Source organism: Brassica napus, chromosome A1 (assembly GCF_020379485.1).
Source record: "Brassica napus cultivar Da-Ae chromosome A1, Da-Ae, whole genome shotgun sequence".
NCBI classification, from domain to species: domain Eukaryota; kingdom Viridiplantae; phylum Streptophyta; class Magnoliopsida; order Brassicales; family Brassicaceae; genus Brassica; species Brassica napus.
The window spans coordinates 28808751-28822710 of NC_063434.1; the positions used below are offsets into that span (position 1 = coordinate 28808751).

At 32.4% G+C, this 13960-nt stretch overlaps 2 protein-coding genes across 2 annotated transcripts in view; one reads left to right on the forward strand and one right to left on the reverse strand.

The window, feature by feature from the left end:
- The first annotated feature begins 7327 nt into the window (after positions 1–7327).
- LOC106404135 (LRR receptor-like serine/threonine-protein kinase RPK2) lies at positions 7328–12744 on the forward strand. Its single transcript, XM_048758251.1, is given in 21 exon segments — positions 7328–7446; positions 7544–7673; positions 7747–7888; positions 7978–8123; positions 8126–8187; positions 8286–8337; positions 8340–8425; positions 8527–8632; positions 8635–8676; positions 8769–8878; positions 8950–9047; positions 9135–9445; positions 9448–9530; positions 9532–10417; positions 10420–10491; positions 10494–11239; positions 11241–11535; positions 11538–11561; positions 11564–12295; positions 12298–12345; positions 12348–12744. Coding segments are annotated over 21 exon segments (4512 nt in total). The 5' UTR covers positions 7328–7362; the 3' UTR covers positions 12605–12744.
- An 850-nt stretch (positions 12745–13594) lies between these two features.
- Positions 13595–13960, reverse strand: part of LOC125579188 (probable glycosyltransferase At3g07620) — a 2330-nt gene continuing 1964 nt past the window's right edge. The window contains exon 4 of the mRNA XM_048742955.1: positions 13595–13609. Coding sequence (XP_048598912.1) covers positions 13595–13609 — 15 coding nt within the window. The remainder of the gene's footprint in view (positions 13610–13960) is intronic.

Genomic DNA, 13960 nt, shown 5'->3' on the forward strand with positions numbered 1-13960 from the left:
AATAAAAAATATAATGTAAGTCAAGATGGACCAACCTATTTTTCTAAGAATAGTATATTTTATATAGTCATTTATTAAATGAGAATTTATAATCATACAGTTCTATGATCATTCATATCATTTTATAACTGAATATTTAAATCATAGATAACAAAATTTTTAATGTGAAATCTTTAATAAGTTTATAATTTATAAATGTTTTTGAAAATTCATTGAAAGTTTTAATATTAAAATATTTATGTAATCTTATCGTGTATAGTATAATCTATATATATATAATATATATGTGTTATTATTTAATGATATTTTTTACTCATATGGTTTTAAAATAATGTGTATCTTCTTATAATATTAAATAAAAGTTCATATTAATACAATTTTATGATCATTTGTAACTTATTATGACAAAAATAATAATCTATTGATCACAAAATTTTCAGAGTGGGGATCTTCAAATTTCTAATAATTTATAGACGTTTTGAAAAATTCAAAATATAACATATAAGAAAAAATATAAATGTTTTTATTATATATTTAATGTGATTTTTAAATATATTTTAATAATATAAAATTAAAAAAAGAACTAAGATACAAAAATTGTTATCAAATATTTATTATTCATTATAATTAATTTTCACATATACGTTAATCATATTAGGTAATTTCGTAGCTTTTATTTAAGGAAAGTGCAAAACATTTTTTGGTACGTTATTTATCAATTCAATAGTTAGTTTAATAAAAAGTGTAATATAAGTTAAGATGGACCAACCTATTTTTCTAGGAATAGTATATTTTGTATAGTCATTTATTAAATAAGAATTTATAATCATACGGTTCTATGAACGTCATATCGTTTTATAACAAAATATTTAAATCATCGATAACAAAATTTCAATCTGAAATCTTTAATAAGTTTATAATTTATAAATGTTCTTGAAAATTCATTGAAAGTTTTAATATTAAAATATTTATGTAATCTTATGGTATATAGTGTTTAATATATATATATATATTTATTTATTTTATTATTAAATGATATTTTTTACTCATATGGTTTTAAAATCATGTGTATCTTCTTATAATAAAAATGTTAAACCATTGATCATTAATTTTTAACATAATAATTTTAATAGTTTTAGTCATTTATTGTCGTTTTTAAAAATTCAAAATATAACATATACGAAAAAATCTAAATTTTATTTTTATAGCTAATTTGATTGTTTAATTTATTTTAATAATATAAAATTAAACAAAAAATGATGGAGGAGATATAAATTGTTATCAAATCTTTATTATTAAAAGCATTAATTGTCATATATATATTAGTCATTTATGGTAATTCCGTAGGTTTTATTTAAGGAAAGAAAATAACATATCATATCATTATATCATATAGTTTGACCAACTTATGTATCTAACAACATATAAAAATCGAATGTGGACCTACTTATTTTTCAATTGAATGTAATTGACTACCTAATTGAGTGCCACCTATGCATTGGGGCCTCTTTTAATTAATACAAAATTGAGGTTACATCTTTTCAAATGTTCCTCAATTAATATATAGGGGATGATATGATATGATATTTTATTTCCTTAAATAAAACCTACAGAATTACCATAAATGACTAATATATATATGACAATTAATGAGTTTAATAATAAAGATTTGATAACAATGTATATCTCCTCCATCATTTTTTGTTTAATTTTATATTATTAAAATAAATTAAACAATCAAATTAGCTATAAAAATAAAATTTAGATTTTTTCGTATATGTTATATTTTGAATTTTTAAAAACGACAATAAATGACTAAAACTATTAAAATTATTATGTTAAAAATTAATGATCAATGGTTTAACATTTTTATTATAAGAAGATACACATGATTTTAAAACCATATGAGTAAAAAATATCATTTAATAATAAATAAATATATATATAGATTAAACACTATATACCATAAGATTACATAAATATTTTAATATTAAAACTTTCAATGAATTTTCAAGAACATTTATAAATTATAAAATTATTAAAGATTTCAGATTGAAAATTTTGTTATCGATGATTTAAATATTTTGTTATAAAACGATATGAATGATCATAGAACCGTATGATTATAAATTCTTATTTAATAAATAACTATACAAAATATACTATTCTTAGAAAAATAGGTTGGTCCATCTTAACTTATATTACACTTTTTATAAAACTAACTATCGAATTGATAAATAACGTACCAAAAAATGTTTTGCAGTTTCCTTAAATAAAAGCTACGAAATTACCTAATATGATTAACGTATATGTGAAAATTAATTATTATGAATAATAAATATTTGATAACAATTGTTGTATCTTAGTTCTTTTTTTAATTTTATATTATTAAAATATATTTAAAAATCACATTAAATATATAATAAAAACATTTATATTTTTTCTTATATGTTATATTTTGAATTTTTCAAAACGTCTATAAATTATTAGAATTTGAAGATCCCCACTCTGAAAATTTTGTGATCAATAGATTATTTTTTTGTCATAATAAGTTACAAATGATCATAAAATTGTATTAATATGAATTTTTATTTAATATTATAAGAAGATACACATGATTTTAAAACCATATGAGTAAAAAATATCATTTAAAAATAAAACACATATATATATATATAGATTATACTATATACCATAAGATTACATAAATATTTTAATATTAAAACTTTCAATGAATTTTCAAAAACATTTATAAATTATAAACTTATTAAAGATTTCACATTGAAAATTTGTTATCGATGATTTAAATATTCAGTTATAAAATGATATGAATGATCATAGAACTGTATGATTATAAATTCTCATTTAATAAATGACTATATAAAATATACTATTCTTAGAAAAATAGGTTGAACTATCTTAACTTACATTATATTTTTTATTAAACTAACTAGGGGTGTTCAATCCGGATATCGGTTCGGTTTTCGGTTCGGTTTTTTTCGGTTTTCGGTATTTCGGTTAGTAAAATAAACTACCATTCTAAATCCATATTTACTTCGGTTCGGTTCGGTTTATATACCGTCGGTTTTCGGTTTATTCGATTTTATACCAAAAAACATAATTATTTTGTTTGAGATCATATTATATGAATTTTAGAGTCATATTGTCAACACATTTATTTATTAAAATATATTACATGTTCAAATAGATGAACAAAAAAGTAAAAATGCTTCTACCATCAAATAAAATAATCAATTCTATAACTAAAATCAAAGCTTGAAATTTTGAAAATAAAAATATGAAACAAAACAGAAACATAAAAGAAAAGTTTTTCCACTCTTCCATATTTAGTGTTCATTAAAGTCATGCTTTTTCAATTGAAAATTTTCCATTAATTATTGTCCATCAAATTTATAATCTTCATATTAATTAAGTGAAGACTAAAATAAATCAAAAAGATCAAAAAAAACTTAGAAATAAGATGTATGAATTGCGATGTATTGTTATTTAGTTATAGTTCAAGTGTTTTACAAATTAAGGTTTTTTATTACTATAAAATTATGGTAATAGTTATTAACACAAATTTAACTTATGTAACAAATAGATTTTATGTATTGTTTTAAAATAGATACATATTTACATGTTTTTACTTTTAATCGGTTTTGTTCGGTTTATTCGGTTTAATCGGTTATATACCAAACCATATCCAAATCCTACGGTTTTTATAAAATTATATCCATTCGGTTTATATGGTATATACCAAACCAACCATATTGTCTATTTCGGTTCGGTTCGGTTCGGTACGGTTCGGTTTTACCATATTGAACAGCCCTAAAACTAACTATCGAATTGATAATAATCTATCAAATTTGTTTTTGCACTTTCCTTAATTAGAAACTACGAAATTACCTAATATGATTAACATATATATGAAAATTAATTATTATGAATAATAAATATTTGATAACAATTTTGGTATCTTAGTTTTTTTTTTAATTTTATATTATTGAAAGATATTAAAAAATCACATTAAATATATAATAAAAATTTATATTTTTTCTTATATGTTTATTTTGAATTTTTCAAAACGTTTATATATTATTAGAAATTTGAATATTCCCACTCTGAAAAGTTTTTGATTAATAGATTTTTTTTTTGTTATAATAAGTTACAAATGATCATAAAATATAACGCATATGAATTTTTATTTAATAAATATTCAAACTAAATAATATATATATATATATATATATATATATATATATATATATATATATATATAAATACTAATGATCTAAAGCAACAAGATTGGCTGATCAATTTAGTCGTCCAGTTGAAATCTTTCAAAAGTATGTGAAAGACTAAAGTCAAAGTAAATATGGTTTTAGAATAGTAATTATATTTTACTAACCGAAATACCGAAAAAAACCGAACCGAACCGAAACCAACCCGATATTCGGATTGAACACCCCTAATCCAAATGAAGCCAAACTATTGTTTCATTCTCCAAAATATAATAAAAAGAATAACTTAATCCCGCGCAAGGCGCGGGTCTTATCCTAGTTATATCATATAGTTTGACCAACTTATGTATCTAACAACATATAAAAATCGAATGTGGACCTACTTATTTTTCAATTGAATGTAATTGCTAATTGAGTGCTACCTATGCATTAGGGCCTCTTTTAATTAATACAAAATTGAGGTTACATCTTTTCAAATGTTCATCAATTAATATATAAGGGATTGATGCTTGCATTGTATTTCTTTTTTTTTGTCTGTAATTTGCATCTTCTGATTGTCTGTCTCTTCATCTCTTGAAGAGGGATTTCTAATGTTTTCCTCTTCATGTAAGTTGCTATGTGGTTTCTGTCCTAAACTAATTGATTCAGTTGTGTGTGGTGAAATTGTGGCCTTGGTCTTTTTCTTATCCTTGCTTTACTTTTATAAATCAACTAGATTCTTTTTCGGCACGTACATGTTTCAAATTTGTCAATTTACAAAATTTTCCACTATATTTACAATATTACTAATTGTTTATAAAACATTTTAAAACATAATAATTTTATAGTTCACTTGCAATAATTTATTTTATTGTTTAAATTTTTTAGTGAAAGCACATTTTAAATCATGTGATACAAAATTATAAATTGAAAAATTTTACTGGTGAAAGATCATTTAAAAAAGTATTATTATATTAAATTATATCACAGATTAATACAAATCTATACATGTGTTTAGTTGTAATTACAAAATTAGTTAGATATTTTAAAAGTTTGTTTTAGTTAAAATGAAATATAAATTTGATTTAAAAATAAACACGACATTAACTAAATATTTAAAAGTTTTTTTTAAGTGAAAAATAAAATATAAATTTAAAATTACTTAAATATTTAAAATGGTTATTTTAATAAAAAATGAAATATATATATTTAGTGAAAAAATGAAAAAAAAATGAAAATATTTTATTCAGATAGAATTTCAGAGTAAATATATGAATATCTACTTGATTTTTTTTTTGTTTTAGAATAATTCAAATAATTTAAATATTTTATACAAAAAGTAATTTCAAATTATGAAAGGCTTTGGCAGAAACTTGTGAACAGCGGAGGACCCTAATTTCACGACCATGCCGCCGAATATGAGATCGATCTATGCTAGGTGCGTCGAGAACCTGAATAATCCTATTAATTATCTGTTAGAGATTCTGACTTGTTCGATTGGGTCTCGACAGGTACATCAGACGTCGAAATCAGTGGGGTATCGCCGCAATTTCTCTTCACCCGCAGGTGACGGCAAAGGTAAAAAAAAAGTTGTGTGATTGATCTACCAAATTCGAGTCTGTGATTTTCTTTTGTTGATTTGTGATTGTAGAGCCAAAGAAAAGATCTGCAGTGAAATCTTTTGTAACTCAATCCCTAGTAGCTGCTACCCTAGGAGCTATTACGGGACTTTACGTTGGTACGTCGAGTGAGAGAGAGAGGACATAGATTTTTATTCCCTTAAACAAATTCTAATGCTTTCTTTTTTTTTTTTTTGTATCAAGAAAATTTTCTAACTCTACGTCGAAGAAGCGGGTGAATCATTCAAGAAATCCGAAAAGTTGTCTGGTGGTCTATGTAATAACTATGGTCTCTGTCTAAACCGAAAAACTGTTCTTTCAGGTTGTTTTCTCTTTTTTGCTCTGTCAGAATGCTAAAACTCATGTGTGTGATTTTATGTTTTCTTAATGCTACTAAACCATATGTTGTTGGGCATGCTTTTATGTTTTCTTAATGCTACTTCTCGAGCTCCTCTTACCACATATATAACCATATGTTTTATGTTTATTAATTGCACATAGATGACACTCAAAACCCAAGGCTTGCCTCCTACGACTCTTTATTAGTATATGGTTTCTTTGTACGGTTTGTGTTATGTGTGATATTGGCAAGAATGTCACATTTTAGTTAGTTTGACCCTTATATCCGACAGAATTGTTTGTGCAACCGTAAGTGTAGATTACCACGGAACTTGCCGGTTCACCTGCATCAAGATCTTTCCAATCAACACAAACACTGAGGTTAGGATCACTAAACACTTGTGTCACACTCGATGACAAGATCGTGTGTTTTTCCATCACCTGAGAACTGAGCCTTTGTTGCAAACGTTCTCTTACCCAAAACATGTTCTTTCTTGGCAATAAACACAGCACCAATAGATAAAAGACAGCGCAGCTGCAGCATTTAGTCTTTTTGAAAGCCTCTTTCTTCATATCACCAAGAAGAAGAACCATTTCTTTATCCACAACAACACCCACCTAAAGGTTCAGGCTGGATCCGAATTTAGCAGACGAGAGATCCCAATAAACATCACACGCCTCTAGATTCTTGGAACCTTTTCGTTTGTTGAAGAAGAGCCAAGGCTTGATCTCGACTTTACACAGACTTCATTACGAGTTTCTACTAGAAACCTTAATGTCAAATTTCAAGAAGAAAAAAACAAACATGTTACCAATCTAAATAAAAATTAAACAAATAAGATCATTTTTCACAATCTACTCCTCAAATAATATATGTTCCATCGTAAACTAGAAGCCGAGTCAAATCAAATGATTGATCGTGAAATTAATAAGGTGTGAAATATTATTATTAAGTGCCAATTTCGAGTCTCAATCGGTGGCAACGGTGACCATCCGGCAGAACACGACGACGGATCTTAAAGCTCAATCATGACCGTTGGATATTCTTTTTTGGATAAACCGTTTAATTTTTGCGAACCCGGTCCAATCGCGGTTAAACATAACCGGAAAAGATAAAATAATAGATTAGGGTTTTCTTTCCTTTTCCGTCTCTCTCTCTCTCTCTAAGGCTCGGCTGCGCTATGACGACGACGACGACGATTCTTCCCACTTCCGAAGGAGATCCGTTTCTCTCCGTCGTCCGATTCACTTCTCAGCTCGCCGAGGTACCACCACCTCACTAACATCATAAACCATTTCGTTTCGTAGATCTGATTGAGTGGTAGACTAGAATAGCTTCAGCTGATTTTTGAACTCAATTAGGCTTCAGAGCCAGAAATCGCCAGGCTTTGCAAAGAAGCCGAGGAGTTCATAGTAGCACGAAAGTGGTTGGAGTTAGCTTCTTTACTAGTAGCTTCAGCTGAATTGGCATCTTCCAAGATTTCTCAGCAAGGTCTGTTTCTCTATACTCATTTTTGCGTGTGTGTGTTGTCGTCTCTCATCAGTTGTGTGTATCTTTGATTCAGATTTTGAGTGTACATACAGCATCATTTGCAGCATTGTCAAGAATGCCAATAGCCCTGAGGATGATGTCCTGGATATCGTGAAAGTTATTTCTGCTAAGCTTGTTCAGCAACCAAATGATAAAGCTTCACTTCGTTTGAAGATGTATGCTTTCTTTCCAGCTTATAAGTTCAAAAAGTGATTTGTTTATAAGTTACATACTTACTCATTCTTTTTTTTTGGTATTTGTATAGCCTCTTCAATCTATATAGCCTTCTGGACCACCCGTATGCTCGTTTTCAAGTCTACATGAAAGCTTTATCCCTAGCTGTTACTGGGAAGGTTACCGAGTATGTAATTCCTTCTTTTAAGAAGATTGATAGTTTTTTGGAAGAGTGGAGTATGACATTAAAGATCAGAGGGAACTCTTCCTTGCCATTGCTAATGTGCTGAGAGAAAACAAAGGTACTGCACCATAATTATTACTTCATCATCAGTAATTCTCTACCTGGTTTCCTTCTTTCGTTTCCATCATGATTTTTGTCTTCTCTTATACACATCCAGCTTGGTGAAAGAATCCCTCAAGTTCTTGACAAAGTATCTAACGACTTTCTCCAAGAGGATGCTCAGGCCTTAGGTGAAGCTAAGGAAGAGGCTGTGCGTGCAGTTATTGAATTTGTAAAAGCTCCCAACATCTTCCAGGTATCATAATTCGTAAAAACATAGTGTGATTGGGATGTCTAGGATCCTGTCTTTCATGTCTAAGATCCGTCATAATTACATCAATGTTTCTGTAACTGCAGTGTGATTTATTGGACTTGCCAGCCGTAGCACAACTAGAGAAGGATCCTAAATATGGACCAGTTCACCAGCTGCTGAAGATCTTTCTAACTCAGAGGCTTAATGCTTACAGGAATTCCAAACTGCAAATTCAGAATGTCTGCAAAGCTATGGTAACCAAATTGTAAATCCGTTTACTGCTTTTTCTGTAAACACGTCCCATCTCCGGAGAAAATCCTTAATTTCTATTTCTGGTGGTCCTTAGGACTTGTCGATGAAGACTGTGTAACAAAGATGAGATTGTTGTCACTAGTGCACTTAGCGTCTGATGAATTTGGCAAAATACCTTACACCTCAATTAAAGACACTCTACAGGTATACAAACTCAGAAACCCTGAAATAATGGTAATATATTTTTTAGTTTCTTACTGTTCTGTGTGTTTCAGTTAAAGGGAGAGGAGGTTGAACCATGGATCGTGAAGGCAATAACTGCGAAGCTGATTGATTGTAAAATGGATCAGATAAACCAAGCTGTCATTATCAGGCAAGTTGCATCAGTAGAAACTTTGTATTTATATGTCTATGGATGCTCATTCATTCATAATTTGATGGTATGATTCATATCTTTCAGCCGCTGTTCTGAGCGTAAATTCGGATCAGATGGCGTTTCTCCCCCTAGAAAGATGCCTCCGATCATATTTTTCTCTTTCTGGTTACTCTGTATCACAACCTGTCTCCCCGGAAGAATCACAGTATTAGCTGATTCGGACAAATCGGTGCTGCTTCGGTTTAAGGAAACGGTATCGGATCCTGGTTCGATTCTAGCTAGTTGGGTCAATGAGAGCGAAGATTACTGCTCCTGGTTTGGCGTATCTTGCGACTCGACCTCCCGAGTCATGGCTCTTAACATCAGTGGCTCTGGAAGCGATAAGGGGAGCTCTAAATTAGTCGAAACCGTTTCACTTGTGCTGATATTGGCAAGTTTCCTCTGTATGGGTTTGGTATTCGGAGGGTTTGCGCCGGAAAGCTTGGGAACTTTGGTTGGGAATTTGCCTTCTGTCATTGTGGGTCTCACAGAACTTAGGGTTTTGTCTCTGCCCTTCAATTCGTTTAGCGGAGAGATTCCTGTTGGAATCTGGGAAATGGAGAAGCTGGAAGTTCTTGATCTTGAAGGGAATTTGATGTCCGGGTCATTGCCTGTTCAGTTTACGGGGCTACGGAGTTTGCGGGTCATGAATCTAGGGTTTAACAGATTTTCAGGTGAAATCCCTAGTTCTCTGCAGAATCTTTCCAAGTTGGAGATTCTGAACTTAGGTGGTAACAAGCTTAATGGAACTGTTCCTGGTTTTGTCGGGAGATTCAGAGTGGTGCACTTGCTGTTAAACTGGCTTGAAGGCTCTCTGCCTAAAGATATTGGTGATAACTGTGGAAAGCTTGAGCATTTGGATCTGTCTGGTAATTTCTTATCTGGGAGAATTCCAGAGAGTTTGGGGAGTTGTCGTGGTTTGAAGTCATTGTTGTTGTATATGAATACGTTGGAAGAGACCATCCCTTCAGAGTTTGGGAATCTTGGGAAGCTTGAGGTTTTGGATGTTTCGAAGAACACTCTTAGTGGTCCGTTACCTGCAGAGCTTGGGAATTGCTCTTCCTTGTCTGTTCTTGTGCTATCGAACCTGTACAATGTGTATGAAGACATTAGCAGCGTCAGAGGGGAGTCAGATCAACCTCCAGGCGCTGATTTAACCTCCATGACCGAAGATTTCAATTTCTATCAAGGAGGGATTCCGGAGGAAATCACTAGGCTTCCAAAGCTAAAGATACTTTGGGTGCCGAGAGCTACATTAGAAGGGAGGTTTCCACGAGATTGGGGTTCATGTCAAAGCTTGGAGATGGTTAATTTGGGTCAGAACTTCTTTAAGGGGAGATTCCTGTAGGTCTTAGTAAATGCAAGAACCTTCGTCTTCTTGACTTGAGCTCGAATATGCTTACCGAGAGCTTCTCAAAGAGATGTCGGTTCCCTGCATGAGTGTCTTTGACGTTGGCGGAAACAGCTTATCGGGTTTAATCCCGGAGTTTCTCAGCAATACCACAACCCATTGTCCTCCTGTTGTTTACTTTGACGGGTTTTCTATTGAATCTTATAACGCCGACCCTTCGTCTGTTTATCTCTCCTTCTTCACCGAGCAGGCTCAAGTTGGAGCTTCCCTGACTGCTGTTGGAGGTGACGGAAGTCCTGCTGTGTTTCATAACTTCGCAGACAACAACTTCACTGGAACTCTCAAGTCTGTACCAATTGCACAAGAGCGGTTGGGAAAGAACATCTCTTTCATATTTTCTGGTGGAGGGAATCAGTTGTACGGGCAATTCCCTGGGAATCTGTTTGATAGCTGCGACAAACTCAAAGCTGTCTACGTCAACGTAAGCTTCAACAAGCTCTCAGGTCGGATTCCTGAAGGGCTCAGCAACATGTGTCCTTCTCTTAAGATTCTTGATGCTTCCTTGAATCAGATCTTTGGGACAATTCCATCGAGCCTTGGGGATCTATCTTCGCTTGTTGCACTTAATCTGAGCTGGAATCAGTTGCAAGGTCATCTACCGGGAAGCCTGGGGAAGAAGATGAATGCTTTGACGTTTCTTTCGTTTGCGAATAATAACCTGACGGGGCAAATCCCTGAGGGTTTTGGTCAGTTGCATTCCCTGCAAGTTCTTGATCTCTCCTCAAATTCTCTATCCGGCGGGTATTCCTCATGATTTCGTCAACTTGAAGAATCTCACTGTGCTGCTTCTCAACAACAACAACCTCTCTGGACAAATCCCCACGGGTTTCTCTACTTTTGCGGTTTTCAATGTCTCCTCCAACAATATGTCAGGTCCTGTTCCTCCAACCAATGGATTGACCAAATGCAGCAGTGTGGTCGGAAACATGTATCTTCAGCCTTGCCGTGTGTTCTCCCTGACAACACCATCTTCGGATCCCAGAGGCCCCATGGCAGATTCTAGCACGCAGGATTACGCATCTTCCCCTGTCGAAAACATCCGTCTCAGAACTCAGGAAGAGACGGTTCAACTCGCTAGAGATTGCTTCCATAGCATCTGCGTCAGCCATTGTCTCAGTTCTGATCGCTCTTGTGATTCTCTTCTTCTACACGAGGAAATGGCATCCGAAATCGAAGGTCATGGCTACTACAAAACGAGAAGTCACTATGTTCATGGACATGGGAGTTGCAATAACCTTCGACAACGTTGTTAGAGCCACGGGAAACTTCAATGCGAGCAATCTGATCGGTAACGGTGGGTTTGGAGCAACGTACAAAGCTGAGATCTCTCAAGAGGTTATCGTCGCTATTAAACGCCTCTCGATTGGACGGTTCCAAGGCGTCCAACAGTTCCATGCAGAGATAAAAACACTAGGTAGGCTTAGACACCCGAACCTGGTCACTCTCATTGGTTACCACGCGAGCGAAACCGAGATGTTCTTGGTTTACAACTATCTCCCGGGAGGCAACCTCGAGAAGTTCATCCAAGAGCGATCCACAAGAGCTGTAGATTGGAGAAATCTTCACAAGATCGCGCTTGACATAGCTAGAGCTCTCGCTTACCTCCACGACCAATGCGTCCCACGAGTTCTTCACCGTGATGTCAAACCAAGCAACATCCTCTTAGACAATGATCACAACGCATATTTATCGGACTTTGGATTAGCGAGGTTGCTCGGGACATCAGAGACGCACGCAACAACGGGCGTGGCTGGTACGTTCGGATATGTAGCGCCTGAGTACGCGATGACTTGTCGGTTTCAGATAAAGCGGATGTTTACAGCTACGGAGTGGTGCTTCTGGAGCTGCTTCAGACAAGAAAGCGCTTGATCCGTCGTTTGTTTCGTACGGTAATGGATTCAACATTGTGCAGTGGGGTTGTATGTTGTTGAAACAAGGACGGGCCAAGGAGTTTTTCACGGCAGGGTTATGGGATGCTGGTCCGCACGATGATCTCGTTGAGGTTCTGCATTTAGCGGTTATTTGTACTGTGGATTCTCTATCGACGAGGCCGACGATGAAGCAAGTTGTACGGCGGTTGAAGCAGCTTCAGCCGCCGTGTTAGCTCTTCCCCCAGTAATTTGTATTTGATTATTTTTTTTATTTGTACAGTTGTAAACATACTTGTGTAGTTAACATGTTGTGTAGTAGTTAGAAGAAGAGATGTATATATTAACAAAAAGGTATAGAAAGTTTGATCTCTGAGTTGATGATGGCAGGAACTTGTGTTCTTTGATTAGGCTGCAGAGCCAGAAATCCCCAGAGGCTATGTAGGGAGGATGAGAAGTTCATAGTAGCAAGAGTTGTTATATGTTCAATGCTTAATTTAAAATAATATACCTCTCATTTTTGTCAATAAAATTTTCAGGTAACAAAGTTGAAGTTTAATCGAAACAATAAGCACAATCAGTTTTGCAAAATCTCATAAGAGAATCAAATTTAGAAACTGCAACAGTATTTAGTTTACTTCGGCAATGTAGATGATTCATTTTGTACCATGAAAAAGAGCTTAGAATACATTAATAAAAATTTTAGAATGTGAGTTCTAATTTTAAAACATCACTAAAGATTATAGCTTTAGTATAAAAATATTTACCAAAAACTCAATATTTTTGTAGGGGTTAACACATGCATTTTGAGAAAATTTGTCAAAAATACGACAATATTGTTTTAAATGCAAAGTTTCATCCTGCACTAACATATGATGATGTTCAAAGAGGTATGAAGCCTCTTTGTCTCCGTTTTCAAAAAATAGTGTTTTTTATAGTGGTTATTTCCATCGATTTATGGAGTATTATGAAGTTTTACTAAATTAATTGATAAAAAACTATAACGCTTTACATATACCATAAAAGAGCTTAAATACATTAATACAAATTAGAATGTGGTTAGAAATTTTTAAACAACAATAAAAATTATAGGCTTCAGTATATAAAACATTTACCAAAAACTCATATTTTCGTAGGGGTTAACACATAGATTTTGAGAAAATTCAAAAAATACGACAATATTGTTTTAATGCCTAGTTGCATCCTGCACTAATATATGATGATGTTCAAAGAGGTTTGAACTTTTGTTGTACATGAAAAAGGTTAGATACAAATTATAGAATGTGGTTCGAAATAAAACAACACTAAAGAATGTGATTTCGAAATTTTAAACAACACTAAAGATTAAATGCCCATAGATTTTGAGATAAATTCAAAAATATTTACAATATTGTTTTAATGCAATAGTTTCATACCTAGCACTACTAAATAGATGTCCAAGAGGTTGGGAGGCTTTGTCATCTCCGTTTATCAAGAAAATAATAATTTATAGTGGTTATTCCATCGATTTAGGAATAATATTATAAGTTTTACTAAATCATTGATGTACAACAATTGAACGATTCTCATTTACCATGAAAAGAGTTTTACAA